This window comes from Apodemus sylvaticus, chromosome 6 (genome assembly GCF_947179515.1).
Source record: "Apodemus sylvaticus chromosome 6, mApoSyl1.1, whole genome shotgun sequence".
Taxonomy (NCBI): Eukaryota; Metazoa; Chordata; class Mammalia; order Rodentia; family Muridae; genus Apodemus; species Apodemus sylvaticus.
This window is the reverse complement of record NC_067477.1, coordinates 86,549,990-86,572,755: the sequence shown is the minus strand read 5'-3', so window position 1 is coordinate 86,572,755 and position 22,766 is coordinate 86,549,990. Positions and strand designations below refer to the sequence as shown.

The 22,766-nt window shown below is 35.0% G+C and overlaps 1 protein-coding gene across 1 annotated transcript in view; it reads left to right on the top strand.

The window, feature by feature from the left end:
* Positions 1–20,705, top strand: part of Meox2 (mesenchyme homeobox 2) — a 59,390-nt gene extending 38,685 nt beyond the window's left edge. The window contains 2 exon segments of the mRNA XM_052184731.1: positions 7,801–7,973; positions 19,393–20,705. Of these exon segments, the coding sequence (XP_052040691.1) occupies positions 7,801–7,973; positions 19,393–19,617 (398 nt within the window). The 3' untranslated portion in view covers positions 19,618–20,705.
* The last annotated feature ends 2,061 nt before the right edge of the window (positions 20,706–22,766 follow it).

Here is a 22,766-nt window from a genome sequence, read left to right as displayed (position 1 = left end):
GTAAATTTTAAATGTTTAGAATTCATTAATTGAGAGAACCCTTTCACACACAGTATCAGCAGTTGAATATGATGCAGCTAAGCCTCCCAAAGACTGGTTATCTTTGTGCAGTAGAGCTGTGCTGAAGAAATGGTCACAGAGGATTTCATACCATTAGCAAAATGGAAACAAAGTTAATGTTGGCTGCAAGAGAGAGACCCTCAGCTTGCTTGCAATTAAAAGTAATATTTACCTTATTGCTTTTATGTATCATTTATTATCTTATACAATGTGACTTTGGTACTAGGACTTTAAAGCAAAATAAATATACAATTACATGGCTAGTAATTTTCCAATGATTGTTTTAGTGTATAAAATCACTATGAATGATTTATTTTCAACTCATACTTGTGAGAAAAATTGTGTACAAATAGTATTTTAAGAAAAACTGTGTATGTAGACTAGGATTACAAGTTCTATGTTAACTGCTTCTTTGAGTTTTAAAAAATTTATTGAAGAGTTTTACTCGAATATTTTGTTTGACTTAATGTTTTCCAAAATCTATGTAGTTTTGGCTAGAATTTTTTTTCATTTTTTTTATTCGATATGTTTTTATTTACATTTCAAATGATTTCCCCTTTTCTAGACCCCCACTCTCTGAAAGTCCCATCAGCCCCCTTCCCTCCCCCTGTTTTCCCACCCAACCCTTCCCACTTCCCTGTTCTGGTTTTGCCCTATACTGCTACACTGAGTGTTTCCAGAACAAGGGGCCACTCCTCTGTTCTTCTTGTACCTCATTTGATGTGTGGATTATGTTTTTGGTATTCCAGATTTCTAGGTTAATATCCACTTATTAGTGAGTGCATACCATGATGCATTTTTTGAGTCTGGGTTGGCTAGAATTTTCAAAAATAAGAAAACTGCATGCCTGCGCAGCTGCGTGCACGCACGTACACACACACACACACACACACACACACACACACAACACACAATCTCCTGTTTCTTGTATATAACAGATTTGAAGAAGAATCATCAAGTTTCTTGTAAAATATTCAGAGGAAACAAAACTGCATGTCCAAGGATGTCTTTTTTTCTATTGATTCTTAATGTTTTGTTTTATTATTATTAATCATTCCATTTATTTACATCACAAATATATCCCACTTCTTGGTTACCACTTCCACCAAGCCCCTATCCCATGATATCGCACTTCCTCCACCAAACCTCCCATCCCACAACTGCCCCCCAATTTTTGCCTGTATAAGAGTGCTCCCCTACCCACCCACACTCTCCAGCCCCACCGCTCCAGCATCTGGGGCATCCAAACTCTCTGGGACCAAGGGCCTCCCTCCAGTTACTGTTCTCTGCAACACATATATCAGGAGCCATAGATCCTTCCAGGTATACTCCTTTGTTGGTGGTCTAGACTTTGGGACATCCTCTTTCTAAATACATAAATAATAAGGCAAAAAATTATAACTAAAGGGAATTGCAAAAAAATGTACTATGTTTCACAGAATCAAGGCAAGCGGTAGCATCCCTTTTAAAGTTCTAATAAATTAAGCGGTAAAGAAAAAATATTTGTGTCCTGATCCCACTGGGTCTTGTAATGTGTCGCCTTACTGGTTTTCTTGGAGAATCCTAGCTAGCTCCTCAGATTAATTTACAGACAAGCAGAAAAACGCACAGAGATCCTGTTGTGCCTCATCTGTTTTGCAAACTAAATTGAATACTATTCATCTTTGCATGATTACTAGAGTTTCATGAAGTTTTGGTTTACTTTATTTTAAAATTATCTTTCTAACTTAAAATGCTTTTTGTAGTTTCTGATTCTGTCAAATGTGTAGTTTTCAATGACCACATCTATAATTCATTATTGGTTCTTCATCAACCATAGCTATCCTCTATCCATGAATACTAACTGCTTCCAAGATGCTGGCCCTGTTCTAAATGACTCACAAATTTACTTAAATTCTACATTAGAGCTGAAGAAGGTGATAAATAGTGCATAGTAGTAAAGACTAGGCTTAAACTTTAAAGTCTATGAATTTGGTATCTTGACTGATCAAGAATCTGTTTGAACATTTTCCTATATTCAATATCATATTTTAATGGTGGTATTATCCAATCATAATATCAATGGTACTATGGTTTAAAAATGCTAGTTTAAGGCAATATACTCCTTCATTTGGTATAACATCTAACCCTTTACCTATAAATTTGATTTTTATTTTTGACAAATAAATTATATACAGTGTGTTTCATTGTGACATTTTCAGAGGGTTATTGTGTGTTTTGATAATATTTAATCCTCACTCTTTTAGGTTTAGACTTTATTTTATCAACATATTGTTTGGTACTTTTATATCTGAGCATGCCTAAAGACATCATTGCATATACAAAACATACACAACTATTTATCACTATTCTGACTGATTACATGAGTTGTATAAAAGAGCTTGGAAAGCCAATACACAGAAGCTTTGAGTGATGTTTTCTTGATTTGAAGCTGGATTTCAGGTAAACTAATCAGAGCAAACCATTTTCCATAAATAAAACCTAAGGAGGAATTCCAGCAGTGTGAGAATCTAGTCTATAATATTGGAAACAAAGGCACAGAAGGAAAATCCATAGGATGCATTTCCTTCAGTCTCATGAAGAAGCAAAGCAGAGACAAAGAAATTGTTCAATTTTATTAGTATTGTAAGAATATAGTAAACTCACCATGAAGACCAGACAAAATTACAGCTCAGAATCATGAAATAAACAACCTACACAGAGACATCTAGTGACTGAGTTATAAAAGCAACTCTTGCCTGTCTCCCTCACATACACAGGATTTACCAAGTTACTAAAAGAATGGGTACAAATTTTTCTAGAATGACACTGCAAATTCATATGTTGTCTTACATCATAAAAGAGCTAAGTTTCTTTTGCTTTATTAAGCGCTACAAATCCATTTCTCCATTGGGTTCTTTCCAGCTTCTAGTTATTATAAATAGGGCTGTTGTGAACAGCATGTGTCCTTATTACATGTTGGGGAATCCTCTGAGTATATGCCCAGCAGTGATAAAACAGGGTCCTCTGGTAGTATCATGCCCAGTTTTCTCAGAAATCGCCAGACACTATAGAATACTATTCAGCTATTAAAAACAATAAATTCATGAAATTCTTAGTCAAATGGGTGGAACTGGAAAATATCATCTTAAGTGAGGTAACCCAATCACAAAAGAAGACAAATGGTATGCACTCATAAGTGGATATTAGCCCAGAAGCTTGGAATACCCAAGACACAATTCACATATCAAATGATACCCAAGAAGAAGGAAGGAGAGGCCCCTGGTCCTGAAAAGGCTCAGTGCAGCAGTGTAGGGGAATACCAGGACAGGGAAGCAGGATGGAGTTGATTGGGGAACAGGGGGAGAAAAGAGGACTTATGGGGCTTTCAGGGAAGGGGCACCAGGAAAGGGGAAATCATTTGAAATGTAAATAAAGAATATATCTAATAGAAAAGTTAAAAAAGAAAAAAAGAGCTACAAATCAGACTTGTCAGAATGTTCTAGTCACTACCAAGTCATGCACTATCTTTAACATGTGAAAATAGCTTTCTCTGTCCCCATCTCTCTGAAGATGCAATAATACCAATGACTCCATTCCCCCGCTGACACAAGTTGGATAGGAAGTGTATTGGGATTCATGGACAGAGTGCTGAATTCTCTTTCAGACTCCGTCAATATATTTTCTTGTGCTAAAATGAACAGCGGACGGCATTAGCTGGATTTACACCAATGTCTGACTATGGTAGGCAAGGGTTGGCATAACATTTTCTTTCTAGACGATGAAAGAAAGCATCCCTAAAGTGGCAGGATATTTAAAATTCAAAAAAAGAAAGGCAGGGCTGGAGAATGTTCACAGAAGCAATGTCTCCTTAAATTAATATTGCAGGGGAAAGTGGAATAGATTGTTCTATATCCAAAACATCTTCATTAGGTAGTGTGTGGCCCACTAAGGGTCTTTTCCTTTGCTGCAACCCAACCATGCACTTTGTACAAATGGGTAGATGGATATTTGTAGTTTTATTTCCTCTGGTATGAATTTAATTTTGGTATCTATTAACATGTTTTTCTACCTTCTTTCTTCTCTTTCTCTCCCTCCTCATTTCTTCTTTCATACCAGGCCCCTCCTCCTCCTTCTTCCTCCTCTTCCTCTTCTCTTCTCTTCTCTTCTTCTTTTTCTTCTTTCTCTTCTTCTCCTCCTTCTCTTCTTCCTCCTCCTTCTTTTCCTTCTTCTTTCTTCTACTTCTACTTCTTCTTTTTCTTCAAAAACAGTGATTTTTTTTTTGTTCTTGTTTCTTCATTATTTACTATTATTTAAACAGAGTATCATTCTTGAGCCCTGACTAGATTCCAGCTTGTGTCAATTCTGTGGCTCCATTCAGTAGTTCTGAAATTATAGATGTGAGTCCTGACATCCTGGAAGTTCCTAGTGCCATAATAGCAAAACATTTTACCCAGAATGTATACTAATGTGAATTTTGGATTAAGCAATTTAAAAGTTGTAATGAGAAGAGCCAGATATTAAATGTATGCCAAATTTCAATAAAGTGATTATATAAATATTCTGTGTCTTTAGCTTTTTGATATTTTTAGTTGCTGTTTTACTGAAATGCTTAGCATTCAATATATCTGGAATGAAAATTTTACTTTTAGTACAAAGTTTTATCATTATATCTAATTATTTTTGGATTTTATTTTATATCTATGCCATAGAAAATGAGCCTGAGCTGATTTCCTCCAATCAGAAGGCACTACATAGTGATAGGTAATGATTAAAATGAAAATGCTCACTAGTGCTTCCTTCTTTAAAGTCAAGGAACTTTACAAAGCATGGGCAACAAAGAAAACAACACAAACATTCAGAGTTACAAAAACTCAAGGGTGTAAATGGAACAAAGGAAGAGTTACTTTATTCAAATTGTCCAAAATTCCTTTAACCGCCATCATTTTCAAATTACTAAAGAGAGAGGAAGACAGAAGAAGCACTGTGTTATAATGTCTGAAAGGAGATCCTGAAGGTTTACTTTTGGAATGCAGTGAGGTGCCAAGGCAAGGTCATTGCCTGCTCCATGGAGGAAGCGGTATCGAGTGTGTGAGGACTTAGGTAGACTTTTTTTAAAAATCAGAAATTGTGAATTGCTTGTTTTCAAACCTAATTGGTTTAATAAATCTGTATTAGTTTAGGAACAAGCCTGTAATGTATTTTGTTGTAGTTTCTCTCCGCTTCTGTCTTTCACATCCCTAGAAATATTTTCAAACTTGCTTTCATTCACTAATTTTCTTTGGGTGTGAGAATAGATAAATTGATGTTAAGTTATTACTGAAAATCGGAATTCTTTGTCATTCCAAACTGAAGTCTTTTCATTTTAAAATTTTAGAGACATGGTTAAGTTATAGGTAATATATTCATCATCTTTTTATTTCTTATCTAACATTAAAAACCACTTCATATCATGCATAAACATATGGATATTTATATTACTTATCTTAAAAAATAATTGCCTTTGAGCTATATTTTTACTAGGGGGGGGAATGTCACATGTAGAATAGTTTTATACACTAAACAGAAATGATCCTTGAAGGGCAGAGTCAAGTCCTCTCAGAAGTAGAGCAGACTTCTTTAATTAACAAATTTCCAGTAGCCAAATGTTAGAAATCTGGACCTGGAGACATAAATCAACATATCTTCCATGCAGCAAGAATGCTAAGGTGCACCCACTGGTGCACAAAAGTACCTGAAATGAAAAATGGTTGTAGAAAGACTGAGGTTGTGTTTACAGTGGTAGAGAAGAAAGGCACTTTCCAGATTCCCCTCTCCACACCTACCATTTGGCAGAGGATGTGGGAAGCTGGAGAAGATAGAACTTTGCCTTAGTTGAAACAGCTGTGAAACATATGGAGGCTGATGTGAAATCTGCCAAAAGCTTCATCCCAACTTCTTACCCATTTCTCCAGCAAAGAATAGGCAGTCAGGAGATGATGGTGGGGGACTTAGGATCAGCAAATGATAACTTTGGTAAGCACAAAGAAATAATTTTAATCCAAGATTATGAGAAACACAGTCCAAAAAAAAGAGTTATAAGAGCATGCTTGTTTGTTTGTTTAATGGAAGATTAGAGGCATTGTGAATTAATAGTACTGCAGAATCATATGTGCCACCACAAAAGTGATCAGTATTTAGAGGGACAATGGTATTACTTAGCTCAATTGTCTTTCTTCTCTAAGAAGCAAATAGCTGCTTTTCATGTTAGCTTCAAGCAATGATGGCTTCTGCAATTACTGAAAACATAAATGTGCGTAACTCACTTTGTTTTGCTTGATAGACTTCTCTTCCTTAGCAATTGAACTTTGGGATTCAGTCATTCCATAAATTGTTTATGGATTGAAGTACTGAATTATAGCCAGATTTTTCCTTAAATCCAGTCACTAGCTATATAAACCTACTGTTATATGTTTCTAGTCATAATGGCTGTATGTATAAACCCATCATGTGTTTTGCGTCTATGTGATGTATTTATGAAATACTTTGGAATATTTCAAAAGCTATAGGAGATCAATGTCAGAGAAAGAAAAATAAATACAATTTAATAGGGTTTTCTCAATGTGAGTTTGCTCACTCATGTTTACACATGGGAATGTGTAAACTGTGAGTCACTCAAATTGAAATCCTTATGGGAAAAACTTGCTGCTTTGTTGTCAGTTTCCAGAGTTGCTTATCTGAAAACAAAAGTCCATTGTCTCCATGTAAAATAATCCCCAGAGAAGGAGGGACTTCAAAGCTAAATATTCCATGATGTGACATTGCTGCCTGACAGAATAGCACATAGGGTGGAAAGTTGGTTACTTGGAAATTTTATTTACACCATGCCAGAACAGCTCAAAGCTACAACAGTGTGGCTACAAATATGTGGGCTAAAAACAAGTGTTTTTTTGAACTCTAGTGTCTACTTAGAGCCAGGTATGTAAACATGCCTACCTATGAGCTCTGGCAGCTGTTATAAACTCCTTTAGTTCCAGTTGCATCCTAAAGTGTAATCAGGCTGTATGTCACAAAACAAGATTTAACCTGGATTGAAAACTCTCCCTTGACCAGTTTAGATGGGAATCCCAGTCAATATGGAAAGCAAGTGACAACTTGGAGAAGTGGACATAAGTAAACTGCTATCCTGACCTGTTACAGGAAAGGAAGTAATCAACATGCCAAGGTGTTGGTGAGAGCCCATTGCTATTCCTGCAGCTCTGAGAAAAACACATCTTGTCAGCTTAGATTTGAGCAAGAGTGAACTCAGAATTATTTACCTTGAAATTTTCTGTCTAGTGGTTTTCCATTTTATTTCAACAATTGTTTTCTGATGATGATTTGGTTTATGTTATTATCGTAGTATCATTTTAGAATTTAAAACTATGTTCATATTCTATAGATGTATGAAGAACTTTCCCAATTTCACTATGAGTTACTAGAAAGCATGTACACATGTACACACACACACACACAAATATATATATATATATATATATATATATATATATATATATATATATATATATGTATATATGGAGAGAGAGAGGGGGAGAGAGAGGGAGAAAGAAGAGAAACCTATCTCACTCTGTGGAGATGTGTGATCTGTCTTACTGGCTTTGCTCACTGTTGGTTCTGTCTAGGAAAGCATTTAGAGAAGTAGTTATTAGTAACTGTGAATAATGTGATTGCACACGTTTGCATGACTGTGTTAACACCAATCTTCTTGCACTTTCTCCCCAGATTCCCAGGAAGGAAATTACAAGTCAGAAGTGAACAGCAAACCTAGGAAGGAAAGAACAGCTTTTACTAAAGAGCAAATCAGAGAACTCGAGGCAGAATTTGCCCATCATAATTATCTGACCAGACTGAGAAGATATGAGATAGCAGTGAATCTAGACCTCACTGAAAGACAGGTAAAGTGGGTGTCTTCGTTGCTTGGACTATATAGCTCAGTAATCTTCTTTTACCATTTGAATTATCCATACTTATGATTTGCAAATACCAATTACAAGTCTTCACTATTCGATGATTAAACCTTTGTTCAGTAAAATGAAAAAAAACTAAAAAGATACTTGAATAAAAGTTGCATTTACTGAATTTTAAAAAGGAATGCTTTGTGATAGTGGTACTACTCTGTTTACTTTAAAAACACGGTTTGTTTTAAATAATGTGGGCAAATGGTGAAATACTTCCTGTGTTTATATTTAAGCACTTCTCATTTGGTGTAATAAAAGGTTAGTTGTCTGCACAGGTCAGAATAGGCCATGTATGTTGTAATAGAACATTAACCTTTAAAACTAAATAGTATAAAATACCCAAACAACTTTTGATGGTTTATTTTCTACACACATTGTACAAAGCCAGAGCTCACTGTCCTTCAATTCTCTGCATGTGGTGCTGTTGGTAACCACAGGATGTGATAAAGAATTGTCAAGTTCCTGACTTTGAAATGTGTTCCTCTGGAAATGGCTCCTCCCCCTCCATTGACTCACACATGTTTTGAAATAATCAGGGTTGTAGCATATGTTTAAAAGGCAGGGTAGTGACTGTCAAAAAAAATTGCGTAGATCTTTGGAGAATACTCTCTATTATTCAAAATACTTTAAAATGGTGTTTATTCTGGGAATTCAGTAGTCTGCTATCCACTCAAAGAATGTTTTGGGCAGTATTGATCCATATGTTCATTCAATCAATGAGAGCCAAATGAGATAAATTGCTTTATAGATGCCTTTACTGGAGTTTACTTGGATGGAAAATAACTTGTTCCATTAACACTCAGAGATTACTCTCTATAAATTCATATTTACTCTCGGAGAATCCCGTCTGCATATGCTTAACAGTTTTGCTAGCTAGAGGAACATTCCTGAAAGGCAAATGCAAACATCTTTATGGACAGTGCTCATTATACCATACGCTATTAAGGCAAGAGTTTTACTTCCTCTCTCACTGTACATTCCTCCTCCAGAAGTCACACTGGGACCAAGGAAATACCAACAGGGTGTGGACAAATGACTACATGTCTGATGATAGCAAGTAATTCTATCTAGTTTCTTTAATCATATTCTTCCTTTCTGCTAATTTTTATATTTCATCTTTGTGGGTTATTTCTGCTTAGAGAAAATATACAAAGGGAAACTTTTATGTGGCTTTATTTATTGGCAGTTTATATTTTATTAAATATTATGACTAGTTCCTGAGCTCTGGAGTACCACATTTTCTTTGCCTGAATCACACACAGTTTCCTTTGTGAATGTGTAGCATTTGGCACTTCCGAAAGCAGGATCCTAAATCTGTACCATCAGATAGCTGATCTACTTTAATGTGTTTGTCTCAGAATAGAAAATTAAAGAAGGGGCAAAATCACACATTAGTGTATGTAGAAACCATGAATTCCAGGAAAGACCCCCATGTTTTAGAAAATTGGAAAATAAGGTTGATTTCCCATCTATACAGTGATGGATACAGTACTGAGCTCTTGCCGAAAGCAAAGCACTCTGCTTATTTATTGTGGTGGCGTCATTGTCTTTTATCCTCTGGTTAGAGAACAACAGTTTCATACTTGCCTAAGAGCAAATTAATTTTAAAAGAGGTTTTGTAAACTAATGGAATTGGGGAAGATATTTTTGATAATTATTCTTTCTTTCTGAGTTGATATATTGATTGACATATAACAGCTATATATGTACCCTATTTCAAATCATACTGTTTTTCAATATCACTTCAATTTTAAGTCAGCTTGTCTTTTTTGTAATGCATTCACAAAACAGCCCACCTTATGTTTATTTACAAGTTTGTGTGTCTGGGTTTTAGACGGTTTGCCCAGCATTTTCTACACCCATCTCAGAACTGCAGTCTTTGATCCAGTGGTAAATGCTGTCTGAAGCTATTCTAGGACAGTTGGTCTTCTAATCAGCTAATCCAGGGTTCTTCAGAGTGGGACAAGTGCTCCGAGGAACACTGAGAAGAAACTTGATCCTGTACAGGCTCCTTAAGTTTTGCTTATCCCATGTTTACCAAAGTATCCTGTTCAAAGCCATCCATCCAACCAAGCTTAGTGTAAAGAAAAGAGTCCATGGAAGTCATTCCGGGGACACTCTCAACCAGCCACTGAACTGAACACAGGGTCCCCAATGGGGGATCTAGAGAAAGAACCTAAGGAGCTGAAGGGATTTGCAGCACCACAGGAGGAACAACAGTATGAGTCACCCAGTACTCCCAGAGCTCCCAGGGACAAAAGCATCACCCAGAAAGTGCACATGGCGGGATCCATGGCTCCAGATGCATAGGCAGAAGCTGATGGCCTTGTTGGACATCAAAGGGAGGAGAGGTCCTTGGTCCTGGAAAGGCTCAGTGCTGCAGTGTGAGGGAATGCAGGGAAGGGGAAGCAGAGACAGTTGATTTTGGAATAGGGGGAGGGGAGATGGGTTATAAGATTTGGGGGGCAAGAAAGGGGACAACATTTGAAATGTAAAGGAAGAATATATCTAATAAAAAATAAAAAGAAGAAATCATTGAAGGGTATGCCAGCAATGGTCTTACAAGGAAAACAGATAATAAAAATAAATAAGTAAACAAACAAACAAAAATCTGGAGAAATACTCAAGTTCCCAAATAAATAAAAAACTCAGGATTGTGCATTTGGTTTCCTATTCTGTGCCTCTCTTCTGGTAGTTCCAAGTTAACTGAAAGGATAATGTGTTTATTAGAATTTAAGTTCTTAATCAATACTAAATATCTAGAGCAACAAAATACCAAACGTTAAATGAAAAAAAAAAAAGTAAAGGGAATGTTTAGGATTGGCCACTTAGAAGTTTATTTTCTTACATTAATAAAATCAGCACGGAACACAAATGGAAGGAAGCATATTTCTCTTTCTTCTTATCCACCATGGTGGAAACAAAAGAATTTCCAGCAGACACTGAACAAGACAACTACATGGTGGGGTCTTCCTATTCACGGCCTGTTGGATCAGTGCATTGGTAAAACAAATATTTGTTGAGCTGGGGGCTAGAAAGAAAATCCTGTCCAAAAAAAAAAAAAAAAAAAACCTTGAGAGTCAGAGCTGTAGCTCACAGGACGGGAAATGTGAACACACGTGTGCAGTGGCAAAGGCTGGTGAATTTAACCATGGACTTGGAGGAAAGTGTTTCAAGTTGTAGCAAATGGGAAGACTTTATTCTTGTACTTTTGTGTTCATCTACTGTCTCAAATTACAAAAATTTTAGGAATTTACTTTTGCTTCATGTCATGAATTTATTGTGCTGATTTTATCTGAATGAAGCACACACAGTGATTCAATAATCATCTTTTCTATCCTTATGAACCTAAAGGCAATTTTCTCTAAAATATTAAAGAGTCATTCCCAGTGAAATATTATTGATTTTAATTTTGGAACTTGAGCTTTTTAATATCATAGCCACAGACTCATAAGATATCATTAAATTCATGTCCCTTAAAATCAGATAAAATATTTTTTCAGTTTATTTGTGCATTTACGACAAAATACAATAGACCAGATTACTTAAACCATCTAATTTTATTTCTTATTTCAGAAAATTGGAAATCAAAGATCAAAGAAATGCAGGGGTTGGTGGTGAGCTCGTGGGGTGGTGGCTGGGAGGGGGTCTTCTTCTCATTCTGACTCTATATTGCTGAAGGACTAGCTAGCTGTCTGATGAAATTACTGCAATGTTAATCTGAGGAATGGGAAGTAATTCACATGAGAAATAATTCAAACAGGAATTACCTTTTGTGTTAATATTTCAAAGACCCCACTTCTAATGTCATCATATTGAGCATATTGAGGATTTCTATGTATAAATTGGGAGAGACCAACTGTTCAGGCTACAATATAAATATCCTATCACTTCAACAGTGCTGTGATTTCAACAAAATGAATTTAGTATGCCATTCACATCATGACCCTATATATTCCTCTAAACTTTTGTTTTAATTATACCTCTGTGTTTTCTTCATTCCTTTTACATGAATTAGTTTTACATATTTTACAATGAAATAAAATTTAGAAAAGTAGCTAAAATATGTATGTTAAAATATATCTAATTATACATTCTTCAATATTTATTCTAATTTTAATTGTATTTGTTTAATATAAATATTTTCTTGATTTTGATAGAAACTTTCCATATTCCAATACAGATAAATAATTCACTATAATAGGTAGTATTAGGTAGAGAGAAAACTGTAATATTTAGACTTACAGCAGAATTGCTTGGATAAGTAACTATTAATTTTCTAAAATCTTCTATTCAATCAGGTTAATCTTTGCTGTGCTTTGATACTATTTTTTTCTGTGACTGCCTATAAAATGTGTACTTGTACAGTAAATAGAGTATGTAAAGATAATTTTGCTATAGTTATATCATTGATTAATATATAAGCCACATGTTAGAGAAAGACACATGGATGTTTTTATAAGGATTGACAACAATGCTAGGTATTCTCTTAGAAAAATTTGAGACATATTAAATTCTAAAAAGTCTCTCAGCAAGTTAATTTCACAGCTCCTACCTGAGAAGCAGTCATAAAATTTCCTAAATTAGTTTTATATTTACACATACACATGCAAACACACTCACACACACACACACACACACACACACACACACACACACACACACACACACTTTCCAATATGATTCTGTTTGACAAATAGCTCTTAGATAAAATTATTTTACATTATATAAATATGGTGGCCTTAGCACAAAGTTGTAGTTCTATTTTGTAATGTTGCTTTGTAGGGCAGTAATATGTTTAGTAATCCTACTGGTTCTGACTTACATCTGGGTGTTTCTGACATAACCTCATATTTTCTTCAAGATCAACCAGTGACAGGGATATATGTGGCATTTTACAGGTCCAACATAAAGATCCTCATATCAAAAGTATTTTATGCTGTACAAACTTATTCTTGGTTTTTGTCTATATCCATATGTAGGTAGATAAATTTCCTACATATGGAAAGAAGGGAGTCAGCAACAGTAAGGATGAATTAAATTATTGGAAATGGGACATTTTAGAGTGTAGGCTATCAAACATAGTAGTGGAGATACTTCCACTTCACAGAGCTGAACAGAGGTTTAATAGTGCATTGTAAATAAGCTGGAATTGTTCCAGTGGACACATTGAATTTACAGCATCTCTGATGAGATAAAGGAAAATGACACCCGCTTGAATTAGGTTTCATTGTTTGAAATGAGAGACATTTGATATTCATTGATACTTATAAATCACTAATAGCCTAATGCTGTGTGTTTTTGAAATACCAATATAGTTTTGATTAATATAAGAACTATCTTTTCTCTTATATAAACAATTTTAAATCCTTTATATTACATTTTATATATTGTTCCTCTGCACATCTTTCTGTGTTTAGCTTTTTGATGAGGTTTTTTTCATGATTAGACAAATTCTCTGATACATCACTTAGGACTACCTACATGCATAGCCCATGATTTAGAATGCACCCCCTCCCTTAGTTCAACAGTATTTACATCATTTAGAGTAAGTAGAATGACCAAAGATTTTTATGCATACCAGCTACTTTAAAAGCCAAACATGAATTGATCTCACCTAGAACAGTGGTTCTCAACCTGAGGGTTGTGACCCTACTGGGAATTGAATGATCATTTCAGAGGGGCCATCAGAAACACAGACATTTATATTACAATGTATAAAAGTAGACAGATACCAGTTATGAAGTAGAAGCAAAAATAATTTGTGGTTGAGGGACACCACAACATGAAGGAAGTATTAAAGGGCAGTAGCTGTTTAGGAAAGTTGAGAACCATTAGACTAGGAAAATGACTGTGGGGATGGAGTAGTGTGTAAACTGTGGTAAGCATGGTACTTTAAAGAGGATTTTTATTTACAAATTAAGAGACATTTCTTTTAATTCTTCAGGATAATGAAGTCTCACTTAAATTAGCCAAAATATTAATTTAGTTAGATTGGATCATAGTAAATATTTAATGGTATATAATTTTTATAACCTACAAGATGACAAGTTCTTTTATTTTAGATTTAGGTTTTACTCAGATGATGATTAGTGGTAGCTTTATTGGATTTAGTACATGTATTTGGTTAATATGTGTGTGTGTGAGTGTGTTTGTGTGAGCGTGTGTGCAATATTCAATTGTGTTCACAAGACAAGTTATTACAAACGCTCTCTATTTCTTGCTTCTCTGGTGATTTGCTTTTCACACATTATGCTGTTTGGCAATGGATGAGAAGAGCTAAATTTACTTTGTTCAAAAATATTAGAGATAGTAAACTTCTCTGACACATTAATATGAATGAATCATAAGGCACAAACAGAGAAAATACAAGATTCAGAACCAAAATTACAGAGCCAGAAGATCATAAGCTCTCTGCTAAAGTTAAAGGGTGCTGGACTTCAGTATTCAGCTGTAGAGTCATTTTAACCCTCTTCTCACATTTTTGCACTGTAGCAATGGCTGAGAGCACAGAGAGTTACTGATGCAAGATGCTTTTAAATAGGGCAGGACCCCCTCCCCTTTTATCTACATGTGACTTTCTCTGTCCAAACAAAATGGAGAATGAAAAGTTCTTTTGTTAGTTTTTCTTTTTTCATTAAATTTATGGTTCCAATTGTCAAGTTTAGATGCATCACCTACTGGTTGTTGCTTCCTCGGGGTCTATTGATGTAGTGTGCATCAGATTAACTATCTTGGGTAAATTTAATCATTATGAATTCAGAAATTGTATTTCTGAAATATTCTTTGAATATTTTCTCATCATGAAGATATGACTCAATATTTGTTAGACAATGGAAATGTTGTCTCAGTTGCCCAGATAATAAGGAAAATAGAATATTAACTCAACAAATTCGAGCTGTTATAAGACAACTGGATAGAGTACTGAAACTTTCATTTCTAATTCAGATGTTTAGTGTTTTGTCTGTTTTCTTCAAAAGGCAGACATTTGTGGTGTTATATAAACATGAATTATAATTTATTGACATTTCAATAATCAGCAGACCTGTAGGTACCTTGGAAATTAACACTAACAATTTATATTTAATTTTGTTTCCTTGTGGACCAAGAAGATAATTGTGCATACAGAATTGTCATGAAGATAAGTTAACAATCCAAGTAAAAAACTGGGAGTCAGTATTTCATCGATAATGTAAAACATACTTCTAAGACAGAGGTTCATATGAACAAGACAGACCATAGAAAAATGTGATTTATAAATTTGGATTTGGTAGTACATGACTGATGTCTCAGTAATTGGAAGGCTGGGGTAATAGATTGAGAGTTTGCAGCTATTATGAGTTGCATAGTATGTTATAGGATAGACAATGTATAGTGAGATCCTGTCTCAATATAAATAAAACGACAAAAATAAAATAATAGAATTTATTTCTGAAACAATCACAAACATTTCTTGGTTGTTTTCTTTTGTGATTTTGGTCAAGGATGGTCACACAAATTTTCGTTTGATCATTCAGGTAATGCCAATATTAAATATATCTCAGCTATGGTTGAATAAAGAAACTTGATAAAATAACCTAAAATGTAAAAGCTATAGTTAGGGTTTTTGATATTAGCTATGGCTACTGCCATCTTTATTTTGTAGTAGTTATTTCTTATTATGAAGAGTTTGTTGAACTACTTCTTTCTTTCTTTGTCCTATGAAGTTATGAAGACAATATCAAGTTTGGTTCATATTACTTTAGCATTCTCATTACTTCCTTTCTTAGGGAAAGGGATTGAATTTTTATTTGATTCTTTAAGTCAGATATCTGGAGCTCTATCTTAGCTGCTAACTTGAAGAAAAGAAAATGTAAAAAGCACTCATTCACCTAGCACTTTCCAGAATAAATAGCAAAAAGAAGATAAAATTCACTTGAGGTACTGATAAAATAATAAAACATCATAAACACCAGATATTCAAATTAAATTATTCCATTTCAGATGTCATTTGTGTGAAAAATTGTTGGAAGAAAAGACAAATTTCTTAGAAGCTAGGGTTCCACTCTTGGTGACTAAAACAGAAACTGAAAAGAGGTACCAGATTATCCAAACAAAAATGTAAGATTTCAGAGGAAGGAAAAACGATTCATTTCTTCAGTTAATTTTGAGGCATGGTGACACAGCCATGTGTGCTCTGTAAGTGAATGCAGATAGAGCTTAGTGCCCTTGCCTCTCCGAGCACTGAGAAAATGAAACTCCCATCAGAAATCATCAACAGCAGCAGCTACACCAGCAAACATTTAAGGACACTCTCTAAATCTGAAGTTAACACATTCTCATACATAACAAAAGTTTTAACTACTCTCAGTGATGAATCCATTATTCACAAATATCCTCTATAAATTAGAAAAATAGTTTTTAAAAAGAATTTTAAACAATGTGTTTTAATTATAGTCAGTGCTTCTATCTTTCCAGATCCAATTCTCAGGTTCTCTTTACCCAAATTTGTTTCCTTTTAATCACAGAATAAAAATAAAACTGTCAAGATCAAATGTTCTCACATATGTGGGCTTCTTCTGGGGCCTAAGTTAGCTTATCATGTGTTGTACTCTTAGAGAAAATTGTCTCTCTCCCTGGAGTGATAAATTGTCAATAGCTCCATTACCGTGGCTAGGATTTCAAGTCTAATTCCACTTTCCATATTGGTATTTAGATGGTCTTGGCCTTGCACATGTCCTATCCATGCTGTCACAATAATCATGAGTGAATGTGTGTAATTGTGCTGCTGCATTAGAGGACACTGTTTCCTTATAGTTACCTATACCTTGTGACTCTTTTTATTTTCTTTTTTTAAATGCGATATATTTTTTATTTACATTTCAAATGATTCCCCTTTTCTAGACCCCCCACTCCCAGAAAGTCCCATCAGCCCTCTTCCCTCCCCCTTAAATGCTTACTCTCTAGTATTTTGAAATGAAACAATGAACCAATGAACCATGAGCTTTGGGAGGAGGGAGTTCATGATATATATTCCATTTAGGGCTGAGCATTCTTCAGTCTATTATTTTTTTTACCATGATATATTGAGAGTCTGGGTGTTAATCACTATCTAGTGCACACAGATACTTTTCTGATAAGAGTAGAGAAATGCATTGGTCTATGGTTATAACAATAAGTCATTAGAGTTGCTTTGGTCAATTCACAGTAACTGAAATAAAAAAAGTTCTCTCTCTTCTCTCTCACACACACAAACACACACACACACACACACACACACACACACACACACACACACAGAGAGAGAGAGAGAGAGAGAGAGAGAGAGAGAGAGAGATATGAAGAAAAGCTGAGCGCAGATCCCTATTGCATGGAGTTACATAGAGAATGTCAGGCTTGCAAAGGTAATTGCTAGTGTAATAATATAATTATATATAGGAATTACATTACAGGAACATAATCTGGCATTTATAAATCTAATTAAATCAAGTAGGTGAATGATAGTAATTATATTAACAGAGTTCACATATTTCATATACATTGCTGTTTTATATCTTCAATAAGAGTTCGAAATCCAACCGATACCAAAGAAGAGAGAATAAAAGACATCGTAGAGAACAGCATGAGTCCCAAGGTTACATCACACACTGTTCTTTCTGTTCATATAATATGACTTTTACCAAAGTCACTTAACCTTTAACATCTTCACTCTAAAATTAAAATAACAGTAAAAACAGAAAAGTATATTATAAATAATGTACAGATATTACCTAGAGTTAAGCTGTCTGTGTCCCTACAGTTACTGAATAAAAGGCAATTATTTACCTTTTGGTTGGTAAGTTGTAATAATATGTGCATATCTTAGGAATAACTATTAAAACATAACTTTTTTGCCATGCTTTCTGATTCTTTATTGTTAAGTGGATTAATATGTATGTGGGTAAAATATAATACATGATTCCAATTAGTTATTAAAGTGACATAAATAAAAGGCTGTAGCTAGGAAATATCTAATAATTCACTGTGCAAATATCTGAAAACATCCTACTAGCCTCAGTGAAGCTATAATATACAACATCTTTGAAAGGTGAGCACTCTTCTCACCATTTCTATGCAGCACTGGTTTAGTATATATTAAGAATGTGACAAATGTCCAAATGTCTGTGATACAGAAGAGTCAGGTATTTTTCTATCAGATATGAAAAATAGTATTTTTTGCCAGAGGTATAGGAATTTGTTGAAGGCTTAACACTTAGCGTGAATTATAAAACAGGGAAATGGTGGTCATGGGAAGGGGGTAGACCATCTTAGAAAGTGCCTTGTAGAAAATGTATAAAATACAAAAATTAATTATAAAGAATTGGATACAAACCAGGAAGGAAAATACCCAACAAAAGAAGCAAAGTGATCATAAACATAGTGATGCTTTATGTTAGCAGAGAATTTAAAAATCCAAAATATGGGCATAGTAAGGAGTCCTATTATTAGAAAAAAATGCTGACACATCTAGATCTTGGGAAATATATTAAATACTAAGAATTTGTAACCTAATCAATGAGAAAGCTTACTTAGAGAGTCTTTCTTTTTGACTGAGGTGGATTGTCACACCCTCTTGAGTCCTTTGAGGAAGTTTCTGGGTATTCACCTGAGGAGGAAGGGGTTTGCGAGGTAAATACTGAGAAATTTTTACTGTAGCTGCATTCTTTGGCAATTGTTAAATGATATTTCTGAAGTAAATGATAATAAAGTTTAGAACAGAAAGACCAGTAAAGATAGACTTCCTGTAGAGTATCAGGAAACTGCACTAGGTCCTGCAGACAGTCCCTAGTTTAGCAGTGGTGGCCTTGAGACTCTTCTTCATGATAGTTTTATTGGGACATCATTCCATATAAATCAAGAAGCACCTGGCCCTTTACTGAGGTGAATTATGATTTTTTTCCATTGACCTGAAAGGATGTGCTGAGAGATAATTCACTCCTTTCCAAGTTAGGGGACGTTCATAGTAAATAGTGCCCTCTCAGAGGTGAATTTATCAACAGGTAAACCTGAAAATATTCTATGGTTAAATCAAAGATGAATTTCAGAAAATGTGTTAAGTTTGACAAACATAAATATAATATTTCCTTTGATTGATAGAGAAACCACTCTAAGCTTCCGAGCAAGCTTCCTCGCCTATTGGTAACTTTGTGTCTTGTGTTGGAATTTTTGATAATTCTTTGTATGTAATAAGCATTTTTCCATTACTACACACATGCAATCTGACACTCTGCAATCCTGCACGGTTTTTCTAGTCGCTGCATCGTGATGTCTGTGCGCAGGCACGTGAGGAACAAGGTTCTATTGCCTTTGCTGATTTACTTATTCCTTTTCTTTGAAGGTGAAGGTGTGGTTCCAGAACAGGAGAATGAAGTGGAAGCGGGTCAAAGGGGGACAGCAAGGAGCTGCAGCCCGGGAAAAGGAACTGGTGAATGTGAAAAAGGGAACGCTTCTTCCATCAGAGCTGTCAGGAATCGGCGCAGCCACCCTCCAGCAGACAGGGGACTCACTAGCAAACGACGACAGTCGCGATAGTGACCACAGCTCTGAGCACGCACACTTATGATACATACAGAGACCAGCTCCATTCTCAGGAAAGCACCATTGTGATGGCAAACCTTACCCAAACAGCGTTTACATGGCAGATGACTGTGGCAGCGTTGCTTAATATAATTAAATGCAGGCATCTCACGTCTGTTTCTCATGATTGATAGAAGGGTTTACACTAAGTGCCTCTTATTGAAGATGCTTCCACAGTGAAATTGGAGAAAGTGAACGTATTCCAAATACACTTGTTCCCATATATGACAGAGAGGGAGATGAATGTTTGCTTTGGCTTGCACTGAAAAACAAATTGCTACCAAGAGCAAACGTGATAACATGTTTTTACTCAAGATGTCTCCAGAGTGAAGATGTTAAGAATAAAAATGCTTTGAACATTCCAGTTGTACCAGGTCATGTGTGTGACACTGGGCAGGTATTTGCTTTTGCTTGCACTGAAAATTAAACTGCTATCAAGTTAACCCATGAAATAGTTTATCTTGAACAGCCACAGTGCCTGAAATCACCAAGTGGATATAAAATGTACTGAAACTCTGTATATATTACCCCTAAGTCATTTTCCTGTCTTCACTAATTTTAGCAAATGCATTCATATTAGCTGATGAAAATAGGCTTTCTCATTGACAAACACAGCCAGCTTCTTGTATTTTTATACATTTTTTTTTTTGTCAGAGACAATCAGTATGTGCTTACTTGTGTTCAAGTAGAGAAAATGCAGTAGAGTCTGATAGGACATAATCTTGTACCACAGACAAAACAAATCTTCTGTTGCATTGACTATCAACTGCTGCAGATACCTTATAGAACACACCCACGCCCCGCCCCTCCAGCCTTTCTCTCTTATATCCCAAAAGACATTAGGATCATAGGCTAATCAGTTACCTTGCAGAACAAGTCTTGTGTGGCAAATGTCTGATTTTATGTCTTTAAATTGTTAATGTTTATAGGTCTGATGCAATTAACAGGGAAAAGCTTTCTTCCTCCTTGTTTATGATATAAAACCAAGTGCCAAACAGAGCTAGTTCTTCAAGGAAATAGATGAGAAACTGAATGTCTGACAATTAGACTCAGCGAAAATGCCTTATTTTTCATATGCTCTATATTCATACAGAACAAGTCCTTGTATTTTGTAAAAAAAAAAATAAAGTTAAATAAATGATCCTTGAAATAATTATTGTCTCCCTACTGTGACTTCATTGAATTTAGTAGCTGTCTTCTTTTATTTGTAACCAAGTCTGGTCCGGATGTCATTAGGTAATTCAGCTTAGCATTATCCTCTCAGCAATCTCTTGTCTCAGCTGCCCAGGTGCCAGATTATAGGTTAGTTAATTTTAGTAGATTTTTTTAAAAAAAATGATACTTAAGAAGAGGCTGAATTGTTTGCTTCTGTGTAAATCTAAATGGATATGAGTTATGAAATAATTAAGATTCATGGTTTCTGAAGTTTTTATTATGGCATAAAATTTGTAAGAGCTGGCATATACTGAGCACAGCTGGGTAAATAAAATAGAAATATATCACAGGAGTTATGGATAATGCATGGGCATTAGTCCCACAGTTTATACTTATCTGATCTTTCAGTATGTAGTGTGAAAGCCAGAGACTTGTCCTTGTAGATATGTCCCCATATTACTGAGCTCCCTGACCAGCCTGCAAACAGATGCTTCACATTCATGGGTCCTATCTTTGGTGTGAAATATGAAGTGAACAAATGAAGGAGAACCCAAGTTCCAATGGATGGCTGATAGAAGGGGGGAAAAGTTGTCTCATTGCACAGTTAGTGTCCCATCTGAGAGAGTGTAAGGACGTTGGATGACAAAGCCCTATTATCACTTACTTTATCAACTTGCTTTCGGGCTGCTATTCGTTTGGTCCAGAAGGAGTTAGGGATATTATCAGCGCACTCTCCATTCTGTCCTTATATTGAAACAGTAAAAATTATCCAAACCATCAATATGTGATTGACTTATTTCCTTTAGAATGATTAAATTAGTAAAACACATTTAATTTAATTGAACATACGCTGATGTGATACCAATAGTATTCAGGGAAAAAGTAATATTGTTTTAATCTGTGCAATAATTTTCATCGTGCTATAAAACAGTATTCTGAATTGATATTAACAATGATATCATTCCCGTTGTCATAAACATATTTTCTTATCAATCACTTGAATGAATATAAAGTATACTTGCATTGATAATGTATACTTAGGTGAGCTGACTTTTTTAATTTTAGAATTGAATTCAGAATAAAATATCTTGACAAACTGGAAAAAGTAAAATACAAATCACATTGAATTCAATTGGGAAAGGGTATGAAGTAATTCATTTAGGCATGAAAAAAATGAGAGATTGATGCTTAGAAGTAACCAAAGAGAGCAGTAAAGTTTGTTGTGACACTAAAACACTTATAAATAAGAATTACAGCTTATTATGACCAATAAAATCAAGGGTAATAATTCTAAATATACAAGTTATTAAAAAATAAAAGTGAGGCAAGTATAGTATGGGACATACTTCCCTGTGAATAATCCTAAAATGAAAATTGATTCCAGAGAAGCAAGAAGGTAGGAAAGGTCATACGGTGATCAAAAGCACAAGTTGTTGACATGGATTCAAATGACCCACTGAAGTCAGAAATCAACAGCCCAACAAGTGACTGCAGAGTAACAGCAATTACAAAAGGCCTTCGGTTTTGTCTCTGCATTGCTGAGTATCAAATTCAGTACTGTCCATACGTTAAACAGATTCTCTAATTTAGCTACATGACCCCACCCAAAGAGATGGTAATTGGAACTTAGCATATTGTGCAGTATCTTAGTATTTGCCTACCTTGAAAATGATGCATAAGCTGTGCAGACTTCATTTTTAATTTAAATATTTTAGGAAAATTAAAGTATTGTGAAAAATCAATTGGGATTTTCCAGAAGTGCTAATGATCAAATTAGAAGGGATTGTGGAATGGATGGATGGATGGATAGATGGATGGATAGATAGATAGATAGATAGATACATACATACATACATACATACATGGACCGACATACAGACAGACAGAGATTTTTCTACTTTGTGATACAATATATTATTGCATACTTCTCTGTGTTTTCATGTAATTCCTTCTCAGATCCCAAGAATCAGTATAAATATA